The sequence below is a fragment of the Leopardus geoffroyi genome, chromosome D1 (genome assembly GCF_018350155.1).
Source record: "Leopardus geoffroyi isolate Oge1 chromosome D1, O.geoffroyi_Oge1_pat1.0, whole genome shotgun sequence".
Classification (NCBI taxonomy): Eukaryota; Metazoa; Chordata; class Mammalia; order Carnivora; family Felidae; genus Leopardus; species Leopardus geoffroyi.
The window spans coordinates 502,164-518,442 of NC_059329.1; the positions used below are offsets into that span (position 1 = coordinate 502,164).

A 16,279-nucleotide genomic window follows, 5' to 3' on the forward strand; every position below is an offset into this window, starting at 1 on the left:
TGATAGTTCAGCGCCCTGGCTAGACTTGCCAAGATAGCTAATGATCCATGTATGCACAGTTAGCCTCTCTTTGTCAACATTATACATTCTATCCTCTAGGCATGGTCCTGAAGGGAGCTTATGTGTTCTGTGTTTTAAGTCAAAGCTGGATATGTTGTGGCACTTTAAGATCTCCGTCACCAGATGACATTTCAATTTGAGTCACTGCATCCAACTTGGCAAAAACTGTTTTAAATAGTTTCAACTGGAAAAGTTTATACTTGAACTCCAAAAATGAACAAACTGATTCACAAAGGCAGAGGCATTTTAATGGTGGATGAGTGATTTTTATTTGGTTTGTACATTCTGCTTCCAGTCTGGGAGTTTTTCCACCGGAGGGGGAAAAAAAAAGAACCCTGGCTGAAACAGAATTTGTATGTACTTTTCTAATGAGCTCCAACAAAAAGTTGCAGCCTTTTTTTCAAAACTTCACTAGCAAACCCATTACATTAATGGCCCTAAACTCCATTCTGTTCTCCACGCCCCCTGCAGCAATGTCAGCGTGGTGACCACCGTAGGCACATCCTCCCGGGGGATCTGTGTCCAGGCCACACTGGGGTGGTCGGCTCCCAGCGTCTGGCAGCGAGACAGGCAGCGTCCGGAGCCTCTGAAAGGCAGACCTTTCCAGCGGGGAGCTGGCAGACAAGAAAGAGACTGCGGAGGGACTGGCCGAGCATCCCGGAGCGGCGCGGGAATTCGGGGCAAGGAAATTTCCACGTCAGCAAACCTTGTCAGGGATGCTGACTCCCAGAAGACTCCCAGCTGGAACCCCACCGGAGTCGGCGGTTCCAACACAACCCCGGCCACGCCGCCCGGAAAGATCCGCACAGCAAACCCCACCCCGCTCTCAACGCTCCCGCGACCACGCCCCGCGAAGGCGGGGGTAAGACTGAACCCGGCGCTCAGGCACCGCGCAGCGAGGGGCTGCTGCGCAGACTCGGCTCTGGGAGAAGCCGGAGCCCCGCCCCCGGCGCCTATTGGCTGCCCGGCGCGCCGTGGTTTCGGTCGCCAAGGACGCGGCGTCCGTTGGTTGCCAAGATGGCGGCGGCGTCGGCTGGGCTGCTGCCGCCCCCTCTGCCGGTGCCCGGCAAGGTCGCCGCCGCCACAGCTACCGTCGCTGCTGCACGGGAACCGGGGCTGCCGCGGCCAAGCCTCCCGCGCCCGTGACGCGAGGCCTGAGAGACGGAGTGGGGGGGGAGGGGGGCCGAGGAGGACGACGGGGCCGGGGCTGCCATGAGGGAGGCGCCGGCGGCGGGCCGGACGGCGGCGCTGAGGTGAAGGATGCTGGCCTGGAGGCCTGGAGCCCGGAGCGCGGTTGCGGCGCGCGGCACCGAGTCTTCGGACGCCCGCGACGGAGCCCCCCTTAGCCCCCGCTCGGGCCGCGAGTGCCGCCGGCCTGGCGCCGACCTGTATCCTTCCAGGAGGCGGCGGGGGCCGGGTGCGCGGAGGTGACTGGGGTGCGCGCCGGAGGGGATGGGCAAGGGTGAGCAGGATGACGGCGGTGCGTGGAGGTGACGGGGATCGGTGGCTGGGGTGAGGGCGGTGCGTGGAGGTGATGGGATGGGCGGCTGGGATGACGGCGGTGGGGCGGCGGGGGTGACGGCCGTGCGTGGAGGTGACGGAGATGGGCGGCTGGGGTGACGGCGGCGGGGCGGCGGGTCCCCGGCCCCGCGAATGAAGCTGCGCCCGGGACGCCCCCACCCGGCTCCGACCCGCTCAGCTCGGCTGAGGAAGCTGTGCCTGGCCCCGCGGACGGAGGCGCGGAGCCGGGACCTGGCCTCTCTTCCCCGGGACTCGGTGCAGCCCACCTTCGGTCGAAAACTGTGAGAGTTTTGTTGTCCGAATCCGTGGGCCGATTTGAGTCCTGCAGAGCACGGCAGCACAGTCACAATTAGCCCCTGTGTCCGCGAAGGGCGCGTTGGCGGCGGTGGGGACCGTCCGCAAGCGAGCGGGGAACGGCGTGTCTCCTGTTCCAGTTGGTCAAACGTCCGGGTCGGTCGGTCTCTCTGTGTCTCTCTCTGTGTCTCTGTCTCTGTCTCTCTCTCTCAGACACACACACACACACACACACACACACACACACACACACACACGGAGTATGAGTGGGGGAGGGGCAGAGAGGCAGCCCCAGAATCTGAACCAGGTTCCAGGCTCTGAGCTGCCAGCACAGAGCGCGACGCTGGGCTCGAACTCACGAGCTGTGAGATCATGACCTGAGCCCAAGTGGGACGCTTAACCAACTGAGCCACCCGGGCGCCCCTACGGCAGTAGAAATATTGCTGCACCCGCCTTGCCTCTTTCTTCCCTGCCCGGTCTCCTACCCTACTCTTGATTACCTGCACACGCCCTCTCACCAACATCCTTGGTTCTTTGCAGCCCTGTTCTTCGGCCTCGACCACCCCTTGGCTACTACAGTCCTACTCCTCTGTTCCTTCACTCGAGTAAAAAAATTGCTGTCAGAGAAGAATCACAGAACAACACAGACCGCCACCACACAGACTACCAGTTTCCAGCTTTCCCTGAACCAGAACAGGGTCCTCTGTTGTTCCTCTTAACGCCTGTGCCAGGTCGACGCCTCCCGCTCTCGGTAGACCGTCCTTCCACTTCCCAAGACAGCAGCGCCACGAAGGCTCTCAGGTCCCTCCTCACAAACCCCACAGATGCCCACGCTCCCAAGCACCAGCCCCTGCCCCCAACCTTGTTTCAGGCTCACTGATGGGATGCCACGGTGGAAGGTGCGTCTGTTCACCTGTGCCCTTATTTGCATAGCTTTTCTTCCCCTCAGCACCCCTGGATCGTAAGTTATCCCACCGCTCTTATAATTTACCTTCAACTGGTGATGCCATTCTTTCCTTCCCTACAGCTTTATAAACACACTCAGGTCTTGACTATCCTTAAAATTAACGAAGACTCAAACCCCTTGATCCTAAGAACCCTTTTAACTTTATTCTAGTATCTTCTCAGTCTCTGTATTCAGAGCTCTGAAAAGAGTAATCTAAATTCGCCGTCTCTACCTTGTGTCACACTTGGTACTACCTTCTGAAATAAACTTAAGTTAATGGAAGTATAAAGTTGTAAAAGAATACAGACAGGGGGCGCCTGGGTGGCGCAGTCGGTTAAGCGTCTGACTTCAGCCAGGTCACGATCTCACGGTCCGTGAGTTCGAGCCCCGCGTCAGGCTCTGGGCTGATGGCTCAGAGCCTGGAGCCTGTTTCCGATTCTGTGTCTCCCTCTCTCTCTGCCCCTCCCCCGTTCATGCTCTGTCTCTCTCTGTCCCAAAAATAAATAAACGTTGAAAAAAAAATTTTTTTTAAAAGAATACAGACAGAAAATAGAATCTCCTATTTTTTTTCATGTGTTTGAAGGTATAGGACGTTTACCTTTGGAAAGGAAAGAAATTTTAAAGAAAAGCTAGTTCAAAGATGACTCATTAGTTTAAAACTTTAGTGTAAGGAGAAATTGTGTCAGTACAATGAACTGGGGAAAATACTTCCACTATAGTAGATGATTAATATCTACACTGTCTACACTACAACACTAAAAACTATAAAATACATATATATATATGTGTATGTATATATATATATATATATATATATATATATATATATATATATCTTGTCCTGTATGTCTGTGGAGAATTTTCTCCAAGGAAATGGTTCAGTGAGGTTTTATTAAGCCATTACTATATTCTAAGCACCATGCCATGCATTGGAGTTCTAGAAATGTAGAGACAGATATTTGTAGCATGTACTCAGGAAGATGTCAAGTTCTCCAGTGGCTAGAAAATAGGAGAGGAACTGTGTGCGGTGGCCCCAGGCAGATGTGGGGAGTTAGCCAAGGAGGTGCTGGGCGGTGGTAATGGTATGAAGCGCCCGGTCTGTTCCGTCGGTGTCTTCATGTGTCTGGACATAGGATTCATGCAGGGAAACGTTGAAAATTGAAGCTGAACAAACAGACCGGATTATAAAATGCTTTATATACTGGGTCTAGAGATAGAGAATTTATTGCAAATGTGACAGGGAGCTATAGAGAACAACAAAGAATGAGAAATCCAATCCAGATTTGCATTTAGCTGGTTTTGTGGAGGTTCATAATGAATGTAAAGCTATGCAGTCTCATTATCTGAATTCATAATACCTAAAAGTACAATTTTTTCCCCAGGGAAAGTGAGATGTGTCTTCAGTTCTAATACTAATTCAGAATCTTTTTTACGTAAAACATTTGCTGGCCATATGCTAACACTAATGTATACACGTATTAATTGTTCCGTAAAAAATCATTGCATCGTTAATATGAGGCTGTGATTGCATCTATCAGATAGCACTGACACTCATCCACTGAAGACATGAGCCATTGTCCTTAACTTTGTGCTATCATTAGAGATATGAAAATCCATCTAGAGAAAAATTTGGAAGAAGAGCGCCAGATATTACTGCAGCAACAAAAAATATGTCGAAATCGAGCTCGTAAATATTTTGTGGAATCAAACCGGAGAAAAAAGTAAGTAATCGTATTTTCTTCAGAATTGTAGAAAATCAAAGTCATTATACATTAATAGTTTCTCTACTTTGTAGCATTTTATGAACTTAAGTCGTGACATTGCTTTGTCTGTAAAGCACTGATCAAGATTTTTGTCCCTTCATAAATTTTCTTACTGTTTTTTTTTTGCCTAAAGCACAAAGATGTTGGTATGTTGTCTAATTCCACTGACTGTGACCATAGCAGCCTTTTCTTGTCATAGAACTTCCTATAACAGTGTCATCTGACTGCAAAATGTACTGTTCTCTTTGTCTTCCGTGATATTTCATGATAAATTAAAAGATGACCAATTAGAGCCTTAGTCTCTAATGGAATGTAACTTGATTTTGTTATTCACTTCTATATAATTTTTTATATGGCTGTCTTCATTCATCCAATCAGAAAAATGGGGGAAAATATAAATAATTGTGGAAATATGATACAAAGAATATTATAAATGACTTCCATAAAAAAATGCAGTTTTCTAGTATAAACTGGAAGCCTAATAAAGTAAAAGTGTAAACCATCCAGCCACTGTTTCACATTTTTCAAGGTTTCTTTGAATTATTAGATTTTGGTTTTTTAGACAGATTGGTAATAATGTTTTTGCTACCTTGTCTATATTTCCACAATACGTCAATAGCAGCAAATCCCTAGCGTTTATCAACTGCATCGTTGGGCATGTGTTGCAAATCCCATTTGGGGAATACAAAATTGTTTACCTGTAATTTTTTTCTGGCATGGTATTTCTCTTTAGATTAACTCTTTCATTATCTGGTATAAAGTTATTTAATGAAGTTTTGTTTTGTATTTGTGTCTTACTGTGTTTCCCCTACCTTTTGGCTCTGGGGACCTATAAAAGGCACGTGCCAGGTGTTCAATGAAGATGAATAGTCATATGTTGAAACAGTCATGGGCTAGATCAAATATCTAGGTTTAAATCCTTGTTCCATGAGTTAGAGCAAGGTATTTAATCTCTCAGCCTCAGTTTCTTGTTTTTATGATTGGAATTAATAACATGTAACTCAAGGGATCATTATGCAGAGCAAAAAGGTAATGTTAGAAGAGGAATAGTTGAAAACATGTGGAAAAATACGTATCACAGTGTCCGACCAGTACTGCTTCTTCCTTATTTAGTTTATTTTGTTGATTAATAATATTTTTCAATTGTGTGTTTTCTAATAATTGAGTTGCTTTGTAAAATAGCACAAAGTGACTTCCTGTTTTCTCTCATCAAATACTTTTCTCATCAAAAAAAAAGTCTGATGTAGAAAGAAGAGAAATTTTGGTTTAAAATTCTAAGAGGACATTTTCCAATATAATTTAATTATGTTTTATTTTTGTTACCTTACAGTGCTGTGTAAAGACATGTAAAAAATTCCTTTTAAACACTAATCATTTCATTTTTTAAAATTTTTAAAAATTTTGTTATTTTTTTTAATGTTTATTTATTTTTGATACAGAGACAGAGCATGAACAGGGGAGGGGCAGAGAGGGAGACACAGAATCTGAAACGGGCTCCAGGCTCTGAGCTGTCAGCACAGAGCCTGACGCGGGGTTCAAACCCACGAACTGTGAGATCATGACCTGAGCCAAAGTCGGACACTTAAACGACGAGCCACCCAGGTGCCCCAAATCATTTCATTTTTTATAAAGGGGGCCGAGTGATTTTTGCACTCCTGAATTTCAAAATGTGTCTATTATAATGGCCTTTTGGGCCTTGCTGTTATCCACTTATGTTTTACTTCATGTAAGTTTATGCTGTCCGCTCCCATCATGGTCACAGTTTCTGTCTAAAAACCATTTTTTCCTACAAGCAGAGCTGTTCTCCTTCCACTCTGAGATAAGTTATACTTTGACGTTGTCAGTGCTGTGTCCCCAGTAGTATTCAAAGAAAGTGTCCGTAGCATCAATTTCTCTTTACTTATTCCCATTCATTGCTTAAAATCACGCACATTTAATTTTCTTGTTATTTACTACTGTTTTGCTTTTCTATCTGCCAGTATTTTTCTTAAATGTTTTTATCACATTCTCAAGTTTTCCATTCTTTTATTCAGTATCTGTAGAACGGAGTCCCCTTTCTTTTACTCCAAGACCTCCTACCTTCTGTAGATACTGCCCCCATATGTACTGGCTATCTGTAGGCCTAATGCATAACTGGCATTCTGGGACTTCCCCTTTTTGCTCTTGGGATTTGGAGACACAGTTTCTCATTTCCCATAGCATCCCTTTTGTTTTGTTTTATAACAGTTTGCTGGAGCACATCCTCACATAGTTTTCTATTATGCTACTATGTAGACCAAGTAATCTTAAGATACACACACACACACACACACACACAGAAATTAACTATTTCCTACATTTTTAAAAATTTTTTAATTTTAAAATTTTAAAAATTTTGGAACTATCTTTTATCTATAAAAAGGCATCTATTTACTGAACAAGCATAACTGGTTGAGTACAAATGATTAAACATTATATCAGGAGAAAAAAATTTTTGTTTATTCTATTATTAAACTTTAGAAATGACGATCTGATTTAATGTGACTTCATAAGGGTAAGAAATTGAAACAGATGTTAAGAAGAGTCCGAAAGGAGCCTCAGATAGTTGTGGTTTTCTTTAAGTTTGTTTTAATTTTGTTTGGTTTGTATTTTTTTTTTAATTTATTTGTTAAACTCCAAGTTAGTTAACATACAGTGTAGTATTGATTCAGGAGTAGAACCCAGTGATTCATCACTTATATATGACACCCAACACTCATCCCAACAAGTGCCCTTCTTAATGCCCATCACCCATTTAACCCATCCCCCCATCCACCTCCCCTCCAGCAACCCTCAGTTTGTTCTATTTAAGTCTCCTATGGTTTGCCTCCCTCTTGTTTTTATCTTATTTTTCCTTCCCATTCTCCTATCTTCTTCTATTGTGTTTCCTAAACATATGAGTGAAATCATATGAAATTTGTCATTTGCTGACTTCGGTTCCATGGATCTGTGTGTTTATTTTTATACCAATATCATACTGTTTTGATTAGTCTAGGTTTGCAGCATAGTTTGAGATCAAGAAGTGTGATACCTCCAGCTCTGTTCTTTCTCAAGATTGTTTTGGCTCTTTGAGATCTTTTGTGGCTCCATATAAATTGTAGAATTATTCTGGTTTTATAAAATATGCCATTGGTATTTTGACAGGGATTGCATTGAATCTTTAGATTGCCTTGTGTGGTATGGACAGTCTAACAATATTAATTCTCCCAATCCATGAGCACAGAACATCTTTCTGTTTGTTTGCATCTTCTTTTTTTTTTTTTTTTTTAATTATTTATTGGCGGGGGGAGCAAGCAAGTGAGGGGCAAAGAGAGGGGGCAGAGGATCCAAAGTGGGCTCTGCACTGACAGGCTGACAGCAGTGAGCCCTATGTGGGGCCTGAGGTCACGAACCACAAGATCATGACCTGAGCTGAAGTCGGAAGCTCAACCTCAACTGACTGGGCCACCCAGGGGCCCCTTATTTGCATCTTCTTGAGTTTCTTTCACCAACATCTTCCAGTTTTCAGTGTAGAGGTCTTTCATCTCCTTGGTTACATTTATTGCCAGATATCTTATTCTTTTTGATGGAATTATAAATGGGATTGTTTTCTTGATTCTCATTATTAGTGCATAGAAATGAAATGGATTTCTGAATATTGATTTTGTATCCGCAACTTTACTGAATTTATAGATTCATTCTAGCAGTCTTTTGGTGGATTCTTTAGGGTTTTCTGTATATAATATCATGTCATCTGCCAATAGTGACAGTTTTGTTTCTGTCTTTCCGATTTGAATGACTTTTTTTTTCCTTGCCTAATTGCCATGTCTGGGACTTCCAGTACTCTATTGAATACTAGTGCCACGAGTGAGCATCCCTGTTCTTAGAGGATCACCATTATGATGTTAACGGTGGGATTGTCATATATGGCCTTTATTATGTTTAGGTACATTCTTTTCTACCCACTTCATTGAGTGGTTTTTATCATAAATAGATGTTGACTTTTGTCATGCTTTTTCTGCATCTATTGAGATGTTCATATAATTTTTATCTTTCATTTTGTTAATATAGTGAATCATTTTAATTGATTTGCAGATGTTGAACCAAGCTTGCATCCTTGGAATATATCCCAGTTGATTCTGGTGTATGACTCTTTTTTTTTTTTCTTTTTCTTTTTTAAAGTTAATTTATTTATTTTGAGAGAGAGAGAGAGAGAGAGAGAGAGAGAAAGACACGAGAGGGGTAGAGAGAGAATCCCAACCAGGCTCTGCACTGTCAGTGCAGAGCCCAGTGTGGGGCTTGATCTCATGAACCATTAGATCATGACTTGAGCCGAAATCAAGAGTTGGACTTTTAACCAACTGAGTCACCCAGGCAGCCGTGGTTTATGATCCTTTTAACATATTGTTGGAATTGGTTTGCTAATATTTGTTGATTTTTACATCTGTGTTCATCAAGGATGTTGGCCTGTAATTTCCTTTTTTTGTGATGTTCTTGTGTAGTTTTGCTTTCAGGGTAATGCTGACCTTGTAGAATTTGTTTGGAAGCTTTCCTTCCTCTTCTATTTTTTGGAAGAGTGTGAGAAGTATAGGTATTAAATCTTCTTTGAATGTTTGGTAGACAATACCAGTAAAGCCATCTGGTCCTGGACTTTTGTTTTTGGGGGGATTTTTGATTACTGATTCATTCTCCTTACTAATAATTGGTCTGTTCTGATTTTCTGTTTCGTCATGATTCAGTCTTGGAAGATTGTGTGTTCCTAAGAATTTATTCATTTCTTCTATATTTTCCAATTTGTTGATGTATAATTGCTCCTAGTAATCTGGTATGATCCTTTGTATATCTGTGATATCACTTGTAATTTCTTCTCTTTCATTTCTGATTGTATTTGTTTGAGTCCTCTCTCTTCTGTTCTTGGTTAGTCTAGCTAAGGATTTGTTGATTTTATCTTTTCAGAGAACCAGCTCTTAGTTTCAGTGATCTTTTCTACTGTCCTTTTAGTCTCTCTGCATTTCTTTCTCCTCTGATCTTTATTATTTTCCTTCTTCTAGTTTGGGGCTTTGTTTGTTCTTTTTCTAGTTCCTGTAGGTGTAAAGTTAGATTGACATTTTTCTTGTTTTTTGAGGTAGACCTGTATTGTTATGAACTTACCGCTTAGAACCGCTTTTGCTATATATAGATTTTGGTATGTCATATTTCTGTTTTCATTTGTCTCTAGATTTTTTTTTTAATTTCTTCCTTGATTTCTTCTCTTACACAGCTGCTCAGTAACATATTGTTAAACTCCACATATTTATAGTTTTCCCATTTATCTTCTTGTAATTAATTTCTAGTTTTATACTATTGTGGCTGGAAAAGATGCTTGATATGATTTCAGTCTTCTTGAATTCACTGAGACTTGTTTTGTTGTCCAATGCATGATCTATTCAAGAGAATGTTTAATGGGCACTTGAGAAGAATGTGTATGCTGCAACTTTTGGATTGAATGTTCTGTGTATATTTATTAAGTCTGTGTAGTCTAATGTGTTTTTTAAGGCTGATGTTTCCATATTGATGTTTTTGTCTGAATGATCTACTGATTAATGAAAGTGGGTATTGAAGTTTCCTACTGTTATTGTATTGCTTTCATTTTCTCTCTTTAGGTCTGTTAAAATTTGCTTTATATATTTTGGTGCTTGTACATTGGGTTCCTATGTATTTATAAATTTTATGTTTTCTTGCTGGATTGACCCTTTTGTCATTATACAGTACCCTCTTTGCCTTAAATTACAGTCTTTGTTTTCAAGTCTCTTTTGTCTGATATGAGTATAGCTCCTCCATCTTTCTTTTCATTTTCATTTGCATGGAATATCTTTTTCCATCCCTTTCTTTCAGTCCATGCATGCTTATTTCTGAAGTTAGTCTCTTGTAGGCAGCATGTAGATAGGTCTTGTTTTTCTTTTTTCTTTTTCTTTTTTTTTTTTTTTTTAATCTCTTCAGTCACTGTCTTTTGATTGGTGAATTTAGGCCATTTACTTTTAAAATAATTATTGGTAAGTATACACTTATTGCCATTTTGCTCATTGTTTTATGGCAGTTTTATTGTTCTTTCTTGTTTCTTTCTTCTCTTGTCTTTTGTGATTTGGCTTTCTGTAGTGTCATGTTTAGATTCCTTTCATATTTTCTTTTGTGTATTTGTTATAAGTTTTTTCCTTGTGATTGCTGTCAGATTCACATAAAATATTGTATGTAAATAACAGTCTGTTTTAAGTTGATAGCAACTTAATTTTAAGCATATTCCAAAACTTTACCTTTTTACAACACCCCCCCCCAGCTTTTATATTTCCAATAACACATTTTACATCTTTTTGTCCTATGTTTCCTTTAATTAATTATTGTACTTTTAATAATTTTAACTACTTTTGTCTTTTAACCTTCATGCTAGCTTTATAAGTGATTGATCTACTACCTTTGTTATATGTTACCTTTTCCAGTAAGGTTTTTACTTTTCTGTGTTTTCTTATTAATTAGTGCCATTTCTTTTCAGCTGAAAGAAGACCCTTTAATGCTTCTTACAGAGCTGGTTTGGTGGCGATGAACTCCTTTAACTCCAAATCTGTCCTTCAATCCAGAGTGGTAACTTCACTGTGTAGAGAATCCTTGATTGAAAGATTCTGTTTTCTTTCAGCATCTTAAATATGTCATGCCACAGCCTTCTGGCCCATAATGTTTCTGCTGGAAATTCTGCTGTGAGTTTTTGGGGTTTCCCCTTGTGTGTAACAAGTTGTTTTTCTCTTGCTGCTTTTAGGATTCTCTCTTTATCCTTAACTTTTATCATTTTGATTATAATATGTCTCAGTGTAGATCTCTTTGTGTTCATCTTATTTGGAACTCTCTGGGCTTCCTGGACTTAGACGTCTGATTCCTTCCCCTGATTGAAGAATTTTTCAACCATTATTTCTCACATAATTTTTCTGGCTCTTTCCTCTGTCTTCTTCTTCTGGGATCTCTATAATGCAAACATTATTCTGCTTGATAATTGTCCCAAAGGTCCCTTAGGGTATCGTCACTGTTCTTAATTCATTTTTACATTTGCTGCTCAGTCTCTGTGAGTTTCATTGCTTTGTTTTCCAACTTACCGATTTGTTCAACCTCATTCAGGCTGCTGTTGAACGCTTCTAGTGAATTTTTCAGTTCAGTTACAACTTTCTGTTCAGTTACAACTTCTGTTACAAGTTCAGTTCAGAATCTCTTATTCCTCCAGCAAACATTGCATACCTTTTATGTTTCTGTCTCTTTGTTGAGGTTCTCTCCGTGTTCATCCATTTTTCTCTGAAGTTCGGTGAACTTTATAACTATTACTTTAAACTCTTTATTAGGCAGATTACTTATCACCATTTCATTTAGTTTTTTCCTTTGTTTAATTTTTTTTTTTTTTACATTTATTCATTTTTGAGAGACAGAAAGAGCACAAGCGGGGGAGGGACAGAGAGAGAAGGAGACACAGAATCTGAAGCAGGCTCCAGGCCCTGAGCTATCAGCACAGATCCTGATGTGGGGCTCAAACTCACAAACCGCGAGATCATGACCTGAGCCGAAGTCGGACACTTAACCAACTGAGCCACCCAGGTGCTCCTCATTTAGTTTTTTCTGTGGTATTATCTTGTTCTTTCTTTTGGAACGTATTTGTTTTTCTCCTCCTTTTTCTTGATGCTCTGTGTTTGTTTCTATATATTTAGGTAAGACAGCCACCTCTCCCAGTCTGGAAGGGGTAACCTTATGTAAGAGATGTCTTACGAGGCTCAAAAGTGCAGTATCCTCTGGTCACCAGAGCATGGCACTCAAGGATGCTCTTCTGTGTGGGCTGTGTGCACCCTCTTACTACAGTGAGGCCATAGCTGTGCGTGCTAGTGGGCGGGGCCGGGACTCAGTCTCAGGCTCAGGAAGCCCCTGTGACTGCTGTCATGGGTTGGCAGGTGGGGGTGGCTCCCGACCCCAGTTGCAAAGCACATTCCTGACTGTGCAGCATGTTGGTGGGCACAGCTCTCAGGGGCATAGGCATTGGTGCTAGCAGATTAGAGGAAGAATTCCACAAGGGTGCTCCCTGGTACTAGAATTAGGAAGGTAAACTGAGTGGCTTCTGCCATTGTCTCTTTCCCCAGGGGAAAGTCCCTGCTGTTTCCAGTCCCTCCCACAGACTTTTTAAGGTGAACGAATGGGTCTCCTTTCCCTATTGTCTGTGTGCAGTTCAGACTAGTGTTTGAGTCTGTGCCAAAGCCCGTTAGAGTGAGTTTTCTGTTCCCTATGGTTTTATGGTTTTCCTGAACATAATCCCTGTTCACTGTTTTGGGGGCTCCTCTCTCCTGTGCAGGATCTAAGGTTTGGGATATGGAGTTGGAATCTCTTACTCCTCCAGCAAACATTGCATACCTTTTAGATCCCTTCTGATTGTGACCCATAGCAGCTGGGGTGTTGTTTTCCCCTAACAAGTTCGTGTTTCTGCCTCCCTCTCTTACCGATGTTGCCCTTTTATCCTTTGTTGTGGAGGCTCCGTTCATTCCATTTTCAGGTCCCTTTCAGTGGGAATTATTCCATACATAGTTGTAGATTTGTGTCCAGGGGAGGACATGGTTCAGGACTTGCTGTACTGCTATCTTGGACCCAACTCAACCTCCAAATAGTTTTAAAATACTAATGTAAGCTTATAGACTTAAAAGATCAGATTATCAGACAAAATTACTATGTAACTAACTGGCAGAAAAAGAGAAAAAAAGGACAGAATGGGGAAATTTTCCCAAATAAAGAGAACAAAAACTACCAGGTAATAAATGAAGGGCAAATACTTTGGAAGAGTCGCTAAAATTTGTGAGACAGATTTCTTAAATATCCTAAAGGCAGAAGAAAATTAGCTAGAGAATCATGTAATGAATTACCCGGTGAACATGAAATATGGGGTAACTGCATTATCTGTTTGGGAAAATGATGAAGTTTGAAGTTTCCCATGAAGCCGGAAATATATACCCTTAGAAAAAATAAGAAGAAATTATACTTTACATAGTAAGTCATGTTTATCAAACCTCTACATGTGGATATATATCGTAAGCTAAAAAATATAAATAGATTCAAGTAGGTTTAGATATCAGTATGTGTGAATATCCATGGTTATATTATCCATAATATATTAAAAGAAAAATTCAAGGAATTTAAGACATTTACAAGTGATTTTTGAACATTTAAAAATAATCTAGAAGACAGCCATTTATTCCTAAAGTAATATTTGCTGGGAGACTTAAAGATTTCATATACTGAAGAATAAAAAAGTAAATGCATGATTCCTGCCCTCAACTTACTAATAGTGAAGGAATAAAGGCTGGCGATGCTATGCGATGACTACTGTGACGTACTATGGAAGCACATTCACGTAGTCCGGAACAAAGAACTCCTGGAAGTCTTGTTAGATGACCAGGAGTTATCCAGGCGGCCGGAGCAGGAAGGGAATTTAACTCAAAGAGGACAATATGTGGAGAGGTTTAATGTTATGGAATATAAGAGAGAAACGTTATGTGATTTACACACGGGAAAATGTGGAAGAGCATTAGGAGATGAAGCTATAGAGTGGGTAAGGAGATATTTCATAAAACCACTTGTGTGCTGATCTAAAGCAATTAAACCCTGTCCTTAGTGCTCGGAGATGCTGTTGAAGGAGGAAGACCAGAGTGTCATGACTGCATTTACATTTTAGCTGATTACAGCCAAGGACTAGAGGATGAAATGAAAGCACCTGGAGACAAGAACGAAAGAACAAGCAGAGAGTTGTTACACTGAGCTGGCAAGAAGCGGGGGAGGGTCACCGGGGTCTCAAGTCACGGGTGGTGCGTAAGGAGCATTGTCAAAATGGGATACTTACGGATTTTGTAAACCTTAACGTTTTCAATACCAGTCTTCCTAAATTTCTGTGATCTTTTATACAAATTATGATAAATTTTTGATTTTTCCTTTATGCCCTAGGATTATTATGATAAGCATCAAATATTCCCTGTTGTATTGCTGTTTTGCCTTGAGCTGTTAACCTTTATTTAGTTTATAATAGTAGCCTGACAGGTAAGCTTGGTGAGTTTATCTATTAAAGATTTTCTCTCTATTGGCTGAAATTTCTCTTTTTTAAATTGAAGTCTTTATTTTAAGATAGTTGTAGATTCACATGCCGTTGTAAAAAAAATAATAGAAATCCCATAATACCCTTTACTTAGTTTTCCCCAATGGTAGCATTTTGCGAAACTATAGTTCAACCTCAAAACCAGAATAATGACGCTTAGGCAGGCAAGATACAGAACATCGTCGCAGAGATTCCTGACGTTGCCTTTTATAGTGACACCCACTTCCCTCCCACTCCCACCCTCTGGAGATCACTAATCTGTTCTCATTTCATCTCAGGTTTTGCACTCCTAGAGCGCTCTATAAACGCCGTCATACTGTATGTAACCTTTAGTGATGGGCTTTTTTCCCTCGGTGCAACACTCTGGGATCCGCCCAGGTTGCTGTGTGCGCCAGCGGTTCACTGTTTTCATTGCTGAGTGTTCTCCGTGATGTGGGTGGTGCGCCAAAGCGGGGTTAACCTGAAGGACATCTGGGTGATTTCCAGTTTGGGTTATGACAAATAAAGCTGCTGTAAATACTCATGTATGTGTTCTGTGTGAACAGAAATTTTTATTTCTTTGGATAAATGACTGAGAGTACAGTTGCTGGATCATGTGGTGATTTGCATATTCGTGTTTTTCAAAAATTGCCAAACTGTTTTTCAGAGTGACTTACCCATCGCCACTGTAAGATTGATCAGTGGTTCACATCCTCACCAGCTGGCACCAGTGTTGTTAATCGTTTTCATTTTATCCATTTTTATGGGTGTGTAGTAATAGCTCATCGTATTAATTTTCATTTCCCTAATGGCTAATGATGACAATATCTTTTCATGTGCGTATTTGCTATCTATCCTCTTTAATGAAGTTTCTCTTAATGTCTTTTGTACATTTTCTAATTAGATTGCTTGCTGTTCTACTGTTGAATGTCAGAGAACTGTATACATTCTAGATACTTTGTCAGGCATGTGCTCCTCTGGAGCTTAGCTTTTCATCTCCTTAGTTGGGTCTTTCCCAGAGCACAAGTTATTATTTCTATGAAGTCCAGTTTATCCACTTTTCTTTTTATAGATTGTGCTTTGATGTCAAGTCTAAGAACTCTGTGCTTAACGACCTAGATCCTAAAAATTTTCTCTTTTTCCTAAACGTTTCTATTTTAATGTTTTGTAGTTAAGTCCATGATTCATTTAAAAAAAATTTTTTTAAGTTTATTTATTTTGAGAGAAAGAGAGAGGAGAGAATCCCAAGCAGGCCCATGCAATCAGCACAGAGCCCGACACAGGGCTAGAACCCACAAACCGTGAGATCATGACCTGAGCCAAAATCAAGAATCAGACACTTAACCAAATGAGCCACCCAGGCACCCTCCCCCCATGATTCATTTTGAGTTAACTTTTGTATAAGGTGTGAGACTTAGGACCCCCTCATCAGAATTCAGTTGAGCGTATTCGTGTGGGTCTATATCTGGGTTCTCCCTTCTGTTCATCTCTTTTGTTAAACCTCCACCAATACTTCAGTTTTTATTGTGATTATGTAGCTATATAATATGTAGTTATATAATTATTCTTGTGTAATAAGGTAGG

The 16,279-nt window shown here is 41.0% G+C and overlaps 1 protein-coding gene across 5 annotated transcripts in view; it reads left to right on the forward strand.

Moving 5' to 3' along the window:
* The first annotated feature begins 1,065 nt into the window (after nucleotides 1–1,065).
* The window catches only part of CEP126 (centrosomal protein 126), a 102,574-nt gene continuing 87,360 nt past the window's right edge, over nucleotides 1,066–16,279 (forward strand). For all 5 annotated transcript variants that reach the window (XM_045486571.1, XM_045486573.1, XM_045486575.1 and 2 more), the window contains exons 1-2: nucleotides 1,066–1,448; nucleotides 4,423–4,542. In XM_045486571.1, the coding sequence (XP_045342527.1) occupies nucleotides 1,321–1,448; nucleotides 4,423–4,542 (248 nt within the window). In that variant the 5' untranslated portion in view covers nucleotides 1,066–1,320. The remainder of the gene's footprint in view (nucleotides 1,449–4,422; nucleotides 4,543–16,279) is intronic.